Source organism: Engystomops pustulosus, chromosome 6 (assembly GCF_040894005.1).
Source record: "Engystomops pustulosus chromosome 6, aEngPut4.maternal, whole genome shotgun sequence".
NCBI lineage: Eukaryota > Metazoa > Chordata > Amphibia > Anura > Leptodactylidae > Engystomops > Engystomops pustulosus.
Genome location: NC_092416.1, coordinates 145,162,752 through 145,178,978, shown reverse-complemented (window position 1 = coordinate 145,178,978; position 16,227 = coordinate 145,162,752). Strand labels below are relative to the sequence as shown.

At 45.5% G+C, this 16,227-nt stretch overlaps 2 protein-coding genes across 2 annotated transcripts in view; one reads left to right on the top strand and one right to left on the bottom strand.

Moving 5' to 3' along the window:
- The first annotated feature begins 5 nt into the window (after positions 1-5).
- On the top strand, positions 6-7,324 carry CBX1 (chromobox 1). Its single transcript, XM_072111624.1, has 5 exons — positions 6-264; positions 2,449-2,615; positions 3,660-3,834; positions 6,221-6,315; positions 6,404-7,324. The coding sequence occupies exons 2-5, from the start codon at positions 2,506-2,508 to the stop codon at positions 6,546-6,548; spliced, it is 525 nt and encodes a 174-aa protein (XP_071967725.1). The 5' UTR covers positions 6-264; positions 2,449-2,505; the 3' UTR covers positions 6,549-7,324.
- Positions 7,325-12,233: 4,909 nt separating this feature from the next.
- NFE2L1 (NFE2 like bZIP transcription factor 1) overlaps positions 12,234-16,227 on the bottom strand; it is a 7,581-nt gene continuing 3,587 nt past the window's right edge. Inside the window, exons 3-6 of the mRNA XM_072111616.1 lie at positions 15,624-15,815; positions 15,356-15,430; positions 15,116-15,274; positions 12,234-14,410 (exon numbers count right to left, since the gene is read on the bottom strand). Of these exons, the coding sequence (XP_071967717.1) occupies positions 13,160-14,410; positions 15,116-15,274; positions 15,356-15,430; positions 15,624-15,815 (1,677 nt within the window). The 3' untranslated portion in view covers positions 12,234-13,159. The remainder of the gene's footprint in view (positions 14,411-15,115; positions 15,275-15,355; positions 15,431-15,623; positions 15,816-16,227) is intronic.

The following is a 16,227-nucleotide window of genomic DNA, read 5'->3' as shown; positions in this document are numbered from 1 at the left end:
GTGATGCTCGGTGGCACGGCGCCTGCGCAGTGCTGCTCGTCGGTGGCGGCAGAGCAGATCCTTTTGTTTAGAGGCGCCACATTCTCAGCACCGAACCAGATCACGTGAGCTGGGAAGGCGGTTGGCGGCCGTGTCCCGAGCCAGTGGCTGCTCCTTGAACGGTTACATAACGGTTCTACAGTGCTGGAGGCTACAAGCGGAGACACGGCCAGGCCCGAGAGCCCGGGAGGAGAGGAGCTGCCTTCCCGCCCGTCTCCTGGACCGGTAAGATGCCCCGCTCATAGCCCGCACATGTGCTGAATGAATGAATGGGGGCGAGGTGAGTGCCAGGCATATAGAGTGGGCACAGCCATCCTATGTGCAGGGCACGGCTGCTATGACACTGGTTACTCTACAGAAGGCATGGTGCCCACCTAGAGACTATGCAGAGTGGGCACAGCCATCCTATGTGCAGGGCACGGCTGCTATGACACTGGTTACTCTACAGAAGGCATGGTGCCCACCTAGAGACTATGCAGAGTGGGCACAGCCATCCTGTGTGCAGGGCGCAGGCACCCTGTGTGCAGGGCGCAGGCACCCTGTGTGCAGGGCGCAGGCACCCTGTGTGCAGGGCGCAGGCACCCTGTGTGCAGGGCGCAGGCACCCTGTGTGCAGGGCGCAGGCACCCTGTGTGCAGGGCGCAGGCACCCTGTGTGCAGGGCGCAGGCACCCTGTGTGCAGGGCGCAGGCACCCTGTGTGCAGGGCGCAGGCACCCTGTGTGCAGGGCGCAGGCACCCTGTGTGCAGGGCGCAGGCACCCTGTGTGCAGGGCGCAGGCACCCTGTGTGCAGGGCGCAGGCACCCTGTGTGCAGGGCGCAGGCACCCTGTGTGCAGGGCGCAGGCACCCTGTGTGCAGGGCGCAGGCACCCTGTGTGCAGGGCGCAGGCACCCTGTGTGCAGGGCGCAGGCACCCTGTGTGCAGGGCGCAGGCACCCTGTGTGCAGGGCGCAGGCACCCTGTGTGCAGGGCGCAGGCACCCTGTGTGCAGGGCGCAGGCACCCTGTGTGCAGGGCGCAGGCACCCTGTGTGCAGGGCGCAGGCACCCTGTGTGCAGGGCGCAGGCACCCTGTGTGCAGGGCGCAGGCACCCTGTGTGCAGGGCGCAGGCACCCTGTGTGCAGGGCGCAGGCACCCTGTGTGCAGGGCGCAGGCACCCTGTGTGCAGGGCGCAGGCACCCTGTGTGCAGGGCGCAGGCACCCTGTGTGCAGGGCGCAGGCACCCTGTGTGCAGGGCGCAGGCACCCTGTGTGCAGGGCGCAGGCACCCTGTGTGCAGGGCGCAGGCACCCTGTGTGCAGGGCGCAGGCTGCTATGCCACTGGTTACTCCTCCGTGTGCATGGTGCCCACCTAGAGACTACGCATAGTGGGCACAGCCATCCTGTGTGCAGGGCACGGCTGATGTGCCCCCGGTTACTTTGCAGAGTGGGCACAGCCATCCTATGTGCAGGGGATGGCTGCTATGCCACTGGTTACTCCTCCGTGTGCATGGTGCCCACCTAGAGATTACGCATAGTGGGCATAGCCATCCTATGTGCAGGGCACGGCTGCTATGCCACTGGTTACTCTCTAGGTGGGCACCATGCCCTTTGCAGACTTTGCACAGACCTGCAGGGGGCATGGGCCATCTCACACCCATGTAGTGTATGCAACAAGTGACCTCTCATGTGGGCATGGCACCCCTATGGGTACAGACTTCTGTTACATGTAATAGGGTGAATTCACACCGGGCAGATTTTCTTCCTGGTATATTACACAAAGCTTTGAGCAATCTTCATTCCATTTGGATAAACCTACTGCAGGGTGGGCATGATTCCCAGCAGTAACTGGTATGCCCTGTGCCATGATTGGCATGGTACCTACTGATGGTGTATGAGGATATAAGAGACAGATCATTATGTATGGTTATCACCATAATAACTTTTCCTTAGATGAACCAAAGCGACCACTTTCATTTTGTAAAACTAGAACTATCATCTAATATTTAGTTTGGTTTGAGACTGGAGGTGGCATAACAGGGTGTATGATTGTAATAAAAGGGAACTCTGTCAGCTAACATCAGCAAACATCTCTGTATGTGTTATCGGGTGTGAATAAGCAACCTGCAGTCTCCTACAAGAGAATGGCGCTTTTTCTGATGCTTTTTGAACTGAAATTGCATTGTGCTCCTCGTATCATTCCTAAAATATGCAGTTATCTAAAACCTCAATCACATGCATTCGTCTGTACGGCGCGTGGGTTATCCACTGCATATTTTTCAATAGACTTTTAGTTAAAATTTTCAATGAGTTTGCACCATCTGAACATACCCTAATAGGTTCTATGTGACCATGGAGAGAGCTGGAGGACATATTTGCTTTTACTTTAGCATTACTTTGTGTTTGAGCTGATTTTCCTCTCTGCCTTATACAGATCCAACTGACCGGAAAGCTGGCGAACGCTACAGGAAAAAAGCAAAACAAGAAAAAGATGGAAGAAGTAGATGAAGAGGAGGAAGAATATGTGGTGGAAAAAGTTCTGGACAGAAGGGTGGTGAAAGGAAAGGTTGAATACCTTCTGAAGTGGAAGGGATTCTCTGAGTAAGTGTGAATATGACCCTGCGGAGAGTTTATATGTGGCAGCTATGTTTGTGACAGTTCCTCTGTGGAAACGGACTACAAGATTCCTCCTTGTCAGCTTTCATTGACCTGCCTATTTCTAATGGTCAGAGGGGTGGAAACTGCCCCCAAGAAGGGGATCCTACTGCTAGGACCTTCATGAGAATAGGGTTCCCTGTAGGTTGAGCACAAGTGTTTGCACGGGTTAGGTACCTGGTCTCATGGGACTCTCTGGGTTTGAAGTTCCACCAAATTCCAGGCAATAATAAAAACATCATTTTAAAATAAAAATGCTTAAAGGGCTATTCCCACAAAGAAAAAGATTCTTAAATATACTCAAGATAACACATTCTCTAATTCGCTGTTATTAACAAAATTACAGCATTTCACAGGTATAAGTCCAACCTGTCTCTATCAGTCCTGGTGTACACAATTTTGGTTGCTCCTGGACCCGACCCTGGATCTTCTTGGTTAAGGGTCGGCAGACATCTTGTTCTTCTGTTATGTGTGGTTCCAGACAGCTTAAATGTAATCTGCGATAAATTTACACCATGTAAATATGAGGTATTGTCCCTGGAGATCTGTGTAAACCTTTGTGTTAGTAGCAGCAGTACTGTGCAAATGTATTTTATTAATGCAGCACTGTGGTCCACTCCTGAGACCAGAGGAGAGTAGCTATGCTGTGATATCAGAGTAAGAGCTGAAGCTTTGGTTAGGGGGTCTCGCCCAGTGCCCCAAGCCCAGCTACAATCCTGGAATATAAGTGTACTTTTCTTTTTTTTTTTTTTTTTTTTTTTGCTCACAGTCCTGCTGCTACTAAGACAACACACATATATGGTTACACAGATCTGGGCAAATCCCTAACATTGTCTGCAGCTTTGTTTGGTCAAAGACTTGAACACACAGAACATTCTTTACTTGGTGGTTTCTTTTGTTGTGATGAGCGACAAATGTGACCACCTCGGGTTTGTCTTTTCCCATATCACTTGAAGTGTCTTAAATTCTGAACTTATCTGGTGTTTGCAGTGAGGATAACACTTGGGAGCCAGAAGAGAACCTGGACTGTCCTGATCTGATTGCTGAGTTCTTACAGTCACAGAAAACTGCCCGCGAGTCAGACAAATCGGATGGGAAGCGCAAGGCAGACTCTGACAATGAGGTCGCGGGTGAAGAGAGTAGGCCCAAGAAAAAGAAAGACGAGGTAAGAACAATTCAAGGGAGAATAAAGGCTTGTACGTAGCAGTAGACATCACAATAGCCTCGGGTACCCAGGTTAAATCTTAGTATAGAAGGCCATTCACGTGACCGTTGTAAGGGACGTATGTGTGTGCCCCCATAGACAGCAATTGGTGACCAGTGGCGCTACAGAGCCACCGATGGCACCGTGCACAGGAAAGAAATGGAGCATCACTATCTTTTTCTGTGTTTATGACCGTGCGCTGTTATGGAGACGGGAGGGATGAGTAGCGCTCACCCCTACTCCTCCCCATGTCGCTGCCATGTGATTGGCCAAGCAATCCACCCATAAAGTAGCCTGTATAACAGCTTCCATGTATGTGCTGTGACATACACTGGTCAGACCGGAGGCATGGTGTGCTCACCCCTTCACAGTCCTAGGAGAGCCGGAGCAGTGTGTGGATGCATTGTGACTTGTGCATCCAGTTCTGTGTTGTCTACACCGAGATGTGAGTCTGTTTAGTGGGTTGTGAGTGCAAGATTGAATGAGGGAGAAATAGATGAACCCCTTGAAGCCACACTGATTCCCAATTATTTAATTTACATGTGCATTTATCTTTTTAAAAGGACTCTTTGATCAGCTTTTACGCATTAAACTAGCAGCCCCCCTCACGTGGGGAATGAAATGTCCTTTTCCTGTTTAATTAGAAAGAAAAATGCGAAAAAAAGATGTGAAAATGAGCAGAGAATAGTAATAGTTTGCCAGAGATGAGTCAAATTTAGAGGCTGCAGGGGGGAGCATCACTTCAATCTCCTGTTTATAATACCTAGAAATTTGCTTTTGGTGTCATATTAACCCCTTAATGACCTGGTCCTTTTTTGTTTTTTCATTTCCATTTTTCACTCCCCACCTGCAAAAATCTATAACTTTTTAATTTTACGCGTAAAGAGCTGTGTGATGGCTTGTTTTCTGCGTAACAAATTGCACTTGATAGCGATGGTATTGAATATTCCATGTCAGGTACTGGGAAGCGGGGAAAAAATTTCAAATGCAATGAAAAGGGTGAAAAACCACATTTGCGCCATTTTCTTGTGGGCTTGGATTTTATGGCTTTCACTGAGCGCCGCAAATGACATGTCTACTTTATTCTTTGGGTCGGTATGATTATGGGGATACCAAATTTGTATAGGTTTTATAATGTTTTCATACATTTACCGAAATGAAAACCTCCTGTTCAAAAAACCTTTTTTTAATTTTGCCATCTTCTGGCGCTAATAACTTTTTCATACTTTGTTGTAAGGAGCTGTGGGTGGTGTCATTTTGAGCGACTTTTCACAACGATTTCAATGCTACCATTTTAGGACTGTACAACCTTTTGATAACTTTATTGATTTTTTTTTTAAATTATTTTTCAAAATGGCAAAAACCTTTTTTGACTTTGGGAGCTATTTTCCGTTACGGGGTTAAACGCTGTGAACAACTGTTTTTATTTTTTGATAGGGCATTTTTGGACGTGCCAATACCTAATACATAAATGTGTTTATCATTTTTACTGTTTATTTATATCAGTTCTAGGGAAAGGGGGTGATTAGAATTATTATTATTATATATATATTTTTTAATTTAAACTTTTAAAAATTATTTTTAATATTTTACAGACTCCCGAGGGTATTATAACCCTAGGTTGTCCGATTGATCCTACCATATACTGCCATGCAACAATATAGCAATATATGGTGATTTTAGTCCTCATTCATTACAATGTGCAATGGCACATTGTAATAATTGGGTTAAAACGAGACAGCCTACTGTCATGGCGACCAATCGCAGCACTCCGATGGCTCCCATGCGCCACCATCTTTTTGAAGCCTTCCGGCGGGATAACCCCAGCTATCTCTGCTAGCATCGATCGTGGGTGTTACCGGTAAGTCTTTGCTGCAATATGCAGCAAAGACTTACCAACTATGGAGAGGGATGAGGCCGGTCCGTGTACCCACACACCGACGCACTCAGTACTATTACGGCGCGCGTCGGTAAAGGGTTAAAGATAAGAATCTCATCTTTCAGATCCTGCCAGGCTTGTGGTTCTGTGGCAGCTAAAAAGAAATGACATATCATCCCCTACCGGAGGGGCTATAAACTTAATAGGGTAAAATCTGGTGACATTATAGTGCAAATTAGGGAGTTAATTTTACATAGTTTAGCGCATTGCAAAGAGTGAATTTACATGAAGGCTAAAACCAGGAGCGGGTAATAACTGGAGAGAAAGTATAAAGGAGAGACACTGCTCCTCCTCTTATTTAAACCCTGAATGTGCAATGCCACCAAACATTGGGGCTGGGTAGAAATGTGAGGGGTAACCCATAAATGTGATGTGTTGATATGATTATTTTCCACTTCCCTCCCATAGACTGAGAAGCCTCGTGGATTTGCTCGGGGCTTAGATCCGGAAAGGATTATTGGGGCCACAGACTCTAGTGGAGAGCTGATGTTCTTGATGAAGTGGTGAGTGATGCAGGGATCTCACGATTACAGATTTCTGATCCTTCAGCAGACACAGAGTAACGTTCTCTCTTCCATCTATATCCTACAGGAAAAACTCAGACGAGGCCGACCTTGTCCCAGCAAAGGAAGCCAATGTGAAATGTCCCCAAGTGGTGATCTCCTTCTACGAGGAGCGGCTGACGTGGCATTCCTACCCAACAGAGGAAGAGGAGAAGAAGGACGACAAGAACTAGAGGCCACAGCAAGCTGTTTGTTAATGGGAGGGGGATGGGAGGACGGCTACAGGATTCAGTCTTTCCTGGAGCCAGGAGACACTGCACCCTAGCACCCTGCTCCTCATCCCCCCACTAGTGTTACAAACTCTACATTTTACCTAGTAGCATGTATTGTTCGGCTATTAGTGATGTCTGTCCACAAAAAAAAAAGACATTGGGATTACCCAGGGCGGGTGGGGGAGATTTTTAAAAAAACATTTTTTTAACTTCTACTCTTAAACGAGGAAAGAAAAACGTGTCGCCAAAAATCGATGATGCAGTCGGTGTGTCACTGTCACCCGTTCAGTGTTTGGCTGTGTCCTGGGGGTGCAGTGTTGCGGCCCTTCAGGCAGCTGCATGGACCCCACAAGCCCGGCATGCTACCTAATAGATGGGGATATTAAAATGTTCCTACATGCACGTGTTTGGGACTGGAGGTCCATTTTAAGGGATGGTTTGGGCAAATTGGTAAATTTTAGAGTAACTTGGAGCCGGTGCTGTTTATGTGAAACTTTTTCTTTTATTTTCTCAAGCAGGAGGCCTCAGAGAGCAGCAATTATGAACATGGTTGCCGCATCTGAGCTTTTCTGCAGTTTTTACTGTATAAACCTGTCATTTTGTAGTTTTTGTTTTTTTCTTTCTACAGTAGCATGTGTTTTAGGTTCTGTGAAAACTTTTTATCAAATGTAAAGTAAAAACTTAGGCAGCATTTTGTCAGTCACTCGTCCTAATAAAACTTTTAGATTTATAAAATACTTACATCTTTGGCTACTTATCAGGAATTTTCAAACGCACTTGAGCTGAATGTATAGTAGAAATACAAAGCTATTATTGGGTGGTTTTGGGGATGTTAAAATATCCACCTATGTATAACTATGGTAGCTGAATCCTGAATAACATTCCTATCTGGAGTGTGACTGTAGATCATACTACACTTATCTTCCATTGGATCTCAATGTAACTTGCACCCATTCCTGGATTGTATCACGCTTTGCACTTTCTTTTCATAGTCTAGGATCTCTTCCCCATCTTGATTTTTACATTTTTCTCTTTGCTGTCAATCCCATGATGCATCAGCAAAAGAATTAGAGATTACTAGGAGTTCCCCATCCAAACCATAATTATTCAGTACGACAGGAACATTTGTGAATGATAAATAGAGTTTTCGTGTTAATGTGAATTATGTTAATTTGTGACACCACCTCCACCCCTTTTCCGGGGCCTTTGTGTCACATTTTCAACAGGTCTGATGTTGGTCATGGATTTCATCAAGAAAGATTCATCCTGCTGCAAAGAAACTACCCCAACGTAAGATACAAGGCAAGTCAAAAGTCCCAAGACACCCCTCAATGTCAGGTACAAAATGGGGAATGACAAAACTGAATCCCCCAGAAAGTAACGGGTGACGGGGCTTCTTTTTAGGTTATGCATGGAACATGGACTCCGTATGGGATCAAGTTTTCCAGTGGGAAGGTGGTTATGTAAGATAACAAAGAAGACAAGAATTGTATCAGAAATCTATTGCCACAATCAGATTTGCAATTTCTCTGCAACGTTGTCAACACAAAGATTTTCCTTAGGTTTTCAAGCAGGTCTATAATATTGGATACTGTGCCTTCAACATATGTACTGATAGATTTCCATGCCCCAGCTTCACCTGGCAGCTTTGAAGGTGGTGGCCATGTTATAAGGCCCCTGCACACCCACTGCTGTGGATACATTATAAGGCTTCCGCCTACTTCTATGCTAGTTTATGGCCCAGGAGCACTGATAAATCTCCCCTTTGCCTAAAAGATAGGTCCCCCTCATCCAAAGGGTATTCTGATATATAATTTCCCTTTTGCTTCTGAAATAAAAGGGGGTTCAGGGAGTTGCCCTGTATATAAATAGAAAAGAACATCTTAGAACCTGGTACATGGAAGCCTGTAATGGATCCATGGTGAAGGTTATTATAATAAGTTGGAGGCCAACATGTGCTTTGTGTCTCCAATAAGTTAATGCTATATACACTGTACAAAACAATAAAGGGAACACTCAAATAACGAATCCTAGATCTGAATGAATGAAATATTTTCATTGAATACTTTGTTGTGTACAAAGTTGAATGTGCTGAGTGAAAAAACACACTACAGGCTTATCAAACTTTGATTTAATTACCTTAAAACAAGGAAAAATCTGGCTCAGTATTGTGTGTGTGGCCTCCACGTGCCTGTATGTCCTCCCTAAAGCGCCTCGGCAACCCACACAAGTGATCAGGTAGTGCGTCTCATCCAGGATGGCACATTAGTGCCAGTGTAGTGTCCAGAGGCTGGAGGCGCTACCAGGAGACCAGCCAATACACCAGGAGACCTGTAGGAGGACAACAACCCAGCATCAGGACCGCTACCTCCACCCTTGTGCAAGGAGGAAGAGGAGAAGCACTGCCAGAATCCTACAAATATACATGTGTCTGCACATGCTCCATGAGGATTGTACACCGTGCAGGAATATTGCCATTTGCCAGAGAACACCAGGATTAGCTAATTCACCACTGGCGCCCTGTGTTCTTCACAGATGAAAGCAGCTTCACACTCAGCACATGTGACAGAGTCTGGGGAAGCCGTGGAGAGCAATCTGCTGCCTGCAACATCCTTCAGCATGAACGGTGTGACACTGGGTCAGTAATGGTGTAGGTGGCATTTCTAAGGGGGACAGCCCAGACCTCCATTTGCTCAGCAGAGGTAGCCTGACTGCCATTAGGCACCAAGATGAGACCCTAAGACCCCTTGTGAGACCATATGCTGGTGCAGTTAGCCCTGGGTTCCTCCTAGTGCAGGACAATGCTAGACCTCATGTGGCTGGAGTGTATCAACAGTTCCAGCAAGATGAAGGCATTGAAGCTATGGACGGGCCCCGCTTGTTCCCCAGACATGAATCGGATTGAGAACATCAGGGACATCATGTCTCGCTCATCAACCAATGGTGCACCAGACTGTCCAGGAGTTGGCGGATGCTTTAGTCCAGGTCTGGGAGAAGATCCCCCAGGAGACCATCCGCAACCTCACCAGGAGCATGCAGAGGCATAGGATGGAGGTCATACAGGCACCTGGAGGCCGCACACAATAATGAGACTCATTTTGTCTTGGTTTAAGGACATTACATCAAAGTTGGATCGGTCTGTAGTGTTTTTCTAGGCCTCAATTGGTTAATAAATTTGATTTCCATTGATGATTTCTTTGTCATGTTTTCAGCACATTTAACTTTGTACAGAATATGTGAATATTCAATTCACTCAGATCTAAGATGTGTTATTTGAGTGTCCCCTGTATTTGTTTGAGCAGTGTATATATATTTTGCACACTCTGCCTCTAATATCTCTTATCTGCTGTTCCTTATTTATAGAGCTGTCTGCACAATCCAGTATGGCGTATTATCAGCAAATCCAGGATATGAATATGGAGAGATAAGAAAACCTAATGTTTTGATAAATGGCCCTCCTTATGATGTAGCTATGGATATTGGGGGAGATTTATCATTAAGTTCGAGGTAAAATTGTTCTAGTTGCCCATGGAAACCAATCAGAGCTCAGCTATAATTTTATAAACAGCTGTGGGGGAAGTGAGAGCTGAGCTGTGATTGGTTGCAATGGGCAACCAGAACAGTTCTGCTCCAAGAGACTTATGATAAATCTCCCCTCCTTGAGAATAAATCATTGGTGTTGTTGGGCCAGGACCTGTTCTGAGTGCTTATTGGCACATGTTAGACAGGACCTGCAGTTATTGCTATTACTTGAGTGCCTATCGGGTTCCAATTTCTAGGAATCAGAAGACCATGGGAGTAGATGGTAGTTGTCTGTGTGTTATGGATAGAAGCATGACTAATATCACATGTTCCTATGACAGCTGTACCTCCAGCCTGACTGTACGGGGAAATCCTGCCACCTGCTCCCCGCTCAGTAAGCCAGGCCCAGCTTATGGGATCACTTTCTATTAGCGCAGCTCGTTTCAACTTTATTTTGTCCTGACAACTACTTGAACTCACTTCACTAAACTACTAGCCCATTCAGATAGAGCATAAAATTCTACTTCCTAAAATTCGCTTTTATGTGAAATCTCTCCCATTTACCTATAAAAAGTCTTCCCAAAAGTCAGGCAAACATGACTCTTCTCACCTCATTTTCACATGAGATGAGTCAAGTTAAGTGGTTTCAAGGGGAGTGGCACTTCAGGCGCCCCCATCTTCTGTTCTTTAGTAGCTTTAGATCTTATATTAAAGGTAAGGATCTCATCTTTCAGATCACATCAGGCTTATGACTTAGTAAGCTACAGAACCAGCGAGAGAGACAAAGACAGATAAAGATCCAGTTTCTGCTTATAATTTAGCTGCCTGTATATCCAGTTCTGTAACTCTGAACCATAAGCTTGAGGGGATATAAAAGATAACATTCTTATCTTTAATGTAACAGAAAAAGCATGTTTCTAGGAGCTAATGAACCAAAGACACAGGCGTCAAGTGCCACTAGCCCTGCAATCACTAAGCTTGACTCATCTCAAGAGAAAATGGTCTAAGAGGAGTCATGATTTCCAGACTGAAATCTTACCCGAAGGGGTTTGTCCATTAAAAAAAGTTCTGAAATTTTAATCCCCTAGCGATGTTTACACAAACATTTTTTAACCCCTTAATTTACTATTTTACTCAGTTTTTATTGCCGATTTAGCTTCTATCACTCAGTGATGGTCAGTGTAAGATTCCTCTGTGCTATGAGATGCTGTGTGCTGACAATGTGCTTAGATTATCAGGTTACAGAGTTTATCTACACTTTCATTTAGCTTCTGAACATTTTACTAACATCTGACACATAGAAAGAGAGAGGAAACAGATAAGAGACAAGATCCATGAGATGGATATAAAACACAATGACACTCTCAGCTCTGCTAACTCACCTATTAGAGAGACACCGAGTCAGCTCTTCTATATGACCTTATCGGTCTGTAGCTTGTGGAGTAAATCTCACACATTGCTGCTCACCGTCAAAAAAAAAAAAAAAAATGCCTGTGTCTGATCTGCTCTTACAATGCAGGGGAAGGAGACAGAGAGCACTGCAGTTTGCAGACAAGAGAAGCTATTCATGAGAAGAATCCAACCATAGAAAATGCACAGTCAGATCCCAGGGCAACCAAAATTGTATACACCAGGACTGACAGAAACAGGTTGGAATTCTATCTGTGAAATGCTGTTTTTTTTTTTTTTTTGTTAATAACAGTGAATTAGAGTGTGTTATTTTGTCATCCTGAGTACATTTAAGAATCATGGGAATACCCCTTTAAGAAAGGACATTTTATACTCTACATGAGGGGACTAGTAGTTTTGTGGGGTAAAACTTGGTGACAATTGTTATTGACAATCTTACTGTAAGGCTTCATGCACACAAAGGTATTTTGGGCTGTGCCAACAGTGAAACATTGGCTTGCACATGGCCCCATGTATTACACATTGCTGTATTCTTCTAGCCCTGCATATGAGTCAAATGCTCCAACTGGAAATTATAGAGCAGGTCCAATTCCTGTCCAAACCTCACACAGCTAAAACCCAACACAGATAAGAGTACACCTATTGCTTATAATGCAAATAGAGGAGCATTTATCCCATGTATTTTACTGGCTGCATAAATCATTGTGTAGAGAATGTCACAAAATCAGTTTATTTCAAATAAAAAGAAAAGAAAAAAAAAAAAAGAACATCTTTCCATACATAGTTGTACTAGTTCCAGTATGATGGTTATGGAACGTGCATAGTTATCACTCAGCAAACTCTAAACCTAAACTGAATTTAATAGAATGAGTGAAGGATTCATTTCTTATCCTTCAATGAATTAAATTCCTGCTAATCCACATTGAAGTCCATAGTCCACACAAACTGCCCTGCCCACTTCTCAGGATCCTCTGGATGGCGCTAGAACTGCTAAGTAGACTTGGTGTGATTGGGTCATGGCCCTGTCTGACAGCTAGGGGCAATACTTGGGAAATCCTAAACTGATAAATTAGAATTAAATCAAGAGAAACTACCCTTAACCTGATGTAAAGAATCATCAGAACTTCCCAGGAATCACTGAACCCCATAAAACCAGCAGGGCACCGAATGCCACCTGCAGGGAACAGCTCAGCAGAGACTGGTACAGTATTTTATGAGGCTCAGCTAATAACTTATCCCAAATCATTGAGTGCCCGGTAAGGACAGCTCTCTGGCACAGCTCACCCTCATGCAAGGCAACTCTTTACCTCCTGCCACACATGTGCCTATAATATGGACATGGTACAAGATCAAAATTTAAACAATAAAAATGGTCTTTAACCCTGCCTTTGTCAGCTTCTTAGGTTACGATTTCAGGGCATGCGTCTGCCCTCAGGCCCGGCTGGCCTCCTCCTCATTCCTGGACAAACGGGGCCCCGATACAGACAGGACACAGTCCCCGGCCCTCAGTATGTGGCGAAATCTACCTCATCACTCACTGGGGTCAGTCTTGTGTGAAAGGTTTGATACGGAGGCCTGAATGAAAGCACAGCCCACACCCCCTGTCCTGTAATATTCCTGATTTCACATCCAGATTCCTCTCACTTCCTCCGATCCTTTCTCTCTGGCCGTCTACTTTGCGGGCTCTCAGCGTTGCGTGGCATGAGCACTACGTTGCCATTGCTGGTGTAGTGCAGGGCGTACTGCTGAGGAGAGTACGGGCGGCCATCTTGGTCTCTCAGCTGGCTAAACACTTCCTGATACAAGTTCTCCACCTCCTGCTTCATCCTCTGGAGTGATCTCAAGTTTTCTCCTTTCTCCCGCAGCTGGGAGCTGCGTTCTCGGTTTAAGCGTTTCACCTCCTGCTCCAGGTTTAGGATTGTGTCCAGCTTTCTCTTGCGGCAGTTCTGAGCAGCCATCTTGTTCTTTCCTCGTCTGCGGATATCACGTACCAGGCAGAGCTGTGCCTCGCTAAGCTGGTATTTGGTGAGAAGCTCATTGAACTCCTCCACGGGCAGATTAATGATTTTTTCATTACTGAAAGGGATCTTCATAGCTCTTGCTCTCTGCTCATCTCTTCCTGCCTGTTTGTCTATGAACCCCCCTTGTCTTCGACTTCCTCTTCTGCTAATGGGCAGATCAGGCTCCTCGGGTTCTTCAGGAACCAGGTTGTAGGTGTGATTGTGCCCAACATGTTCAAGGAAAGGCAAGTGACTGAATCTGCTAGGATCCTGGGAGCTCATTCTGCAAAATTTGCTGTATTCTGGCTGGTAACCACTGGCTTCGTCGACCTCTTCTGGATCCACCAGTTCAGAGTCAGAGCTGTAGCCTACGGCTCCTTCTTCAGAGAACGAGGAGGAGGCGGAGGATGAGCATGAAGAAGAGGATGTCTCAGAACCACTAGGAGATGCCGGACTACGGTCTAGAGACAAGCCAGAATCTGAATCCAACTCTTCTTGAAGTTGAGAAGCTTGCACTTGACTGAAACCTTCCTCGAGTGCCAGGTCCATCAGGCTAATTTCATCAAATAGAGCCTCGCCTAAGATGCCACCAAGAGGGTCCTGCAGGCCACTGCTTGATGTGGCATTGGATGTGCTATTGAGCTGGGAGGGGAAAAGGATCCCTGTCAAATTGGTAAATCCAAACGTGGAATTGATATCACTGGAGTTGTGAGAAGAAAGCTGAGGCAGCGGTGACTCCGAGACTGGAAAAGCTTCCATAGAGGGGGTAAAGAGTGAGAGGTTTTGAGCACATCCTTGAAGAGCTGGTGGTTCCAGGTTCCCATTTTGCTGTAGGGATGGGTCTAGGCTCAGATATAGGGGATCTTCAGTAGAATTAGTTATATCCATTGCCTAAAAGAGAAAAAAAACTCAGAACTGAGGCATAGGCATGTGATCCATCTGATATCCATACAATGCACACCACATTAAAGGTAACCAAGACAAGCTGCAGAAACCCATCACAGCTGCATTTCAAATGTGCCTTTCTGCCTTTTCTAATTGTTTGTATTACAATATAATTTTGTTCCAACTTACCAGGCTTCCTGACAAAATCCTCTGTTTAGTCCCAGGGATTGGCTTTGGTTTGCCCCCACATTTGTGCTCCTTTACAGGAATAGAGTTCACAGCCTGGTGAGCTGACATGAGTGGGGGAGGGAGGAGCTGTACAGGAGCAAAAATGTGTGGGCTGAGGAGTGAGCAGCACAGAGAAGTCAAGTGCAAACCAAAGCCCAACCCCTGGGACTAAACACAGGATTTTGTCAGGAAGCCAGGCAAGTTTAAACACACAATTATATTGTAATGCAAATGCTTACAAAAGGAAGAAATGTATATGTGCAATGCAAAAGTGATGGGTTTCTGTCTTTTGTGAAAATGAGGTCCTTGGTGAAAGGTTCCCCTTTAATTGCTGCTTCAACGGGACAATACAGTACCTCATAGAGACAACTGGCGAACCTACAGGGCAGTCATTAAGATGTAGAGTTACTCCTTTGTCAGAACAACTCTGACTTGCTAAAGTACTTTGGTATAGTATTCGAGTCTGATGAAACCACTTAATACCTGCATATCCATTATTGACATCAGGTCCTGCCACTGCTCCTCCAGATCCAGGGGTGACTCCATATCTGGTAGAAAAGGGGACAGGAGTCCATCTGTCTGATCTGAAGCCACTTGACCTGGTTCTGCATCCAAGACACTCTGGGAATCAGGAGCTGGAAACTGCACAGAGCAAAAATCAGACTGCATTGCTCAGGAGGTCATAGGGAGTCAAATAGCAGAGGTCAGAGGGCAATCTATTACCTCAGAGGGATGAGCAAACTGAAAAGTGTCATCCAGAAGACTCAGGCACTCTGCCAAAGACATTGCAGTGTGACCCTGTAGAAAAACAAAGCACATTAATACCAAATAAAACTAGGTTATTATTGTAAAGATTTAATGTGCCCTCCATGTTTTTGTCAAGAACAACACTGGAGGCCAGGAACATGAATGATAGCGATAAGGATGGAGAGATCTTCCCATATTACTCCATGCAGGTGTGTTACTTTAATATCATGTTGGAAATACCCACCTCCTCAGGTACATTTTCCCCAGTCTCTCCATCCACTTGAACCCTGGGCTGTGCAGATTCACTTCCTGGGTCATCGTGCAAGGATTCCCAAATGTCTTCATTGTCCTTGTGACGTCCTCTGCTCTCGTAATCTTCACGCCCTGCTCCAAGGTCAATATCCTGAAGCCATAAAATATCTATTGGATCGATTTCCTGGAATGAAAGAAGAAATATTTCCAGCAATCGAGTTAAGAGGACAGGCCCAGGCAGAGGAGCGCACGGTTTAGGCCAAGCTGTGACGCTGTAATCTAATAGCTGGTACACACTCCTTTCTGCTTTCACTCTATGGCTTCCCTGAAATTGTCTGCAGTGATTTAACCCCTCCACAACACATTACTGTATGGCCATCCTAACAGAGGCTCTCAAGGTCAGTGTCAAGGTAACAGCCCCCCAAGAGGTCACCGTGTCACATTCTAGTGTCAGCTGCATGTGCCTGGGCACCAACCTAACACCATCCTCCAGAATCTATAGTGACTATAAAGGGTGTGCACAAAACATTCACATAAAATCACAAATACAAGTCCCCAACAGTATTTGGATATGTAATGCCATCCTGTGCTGATCA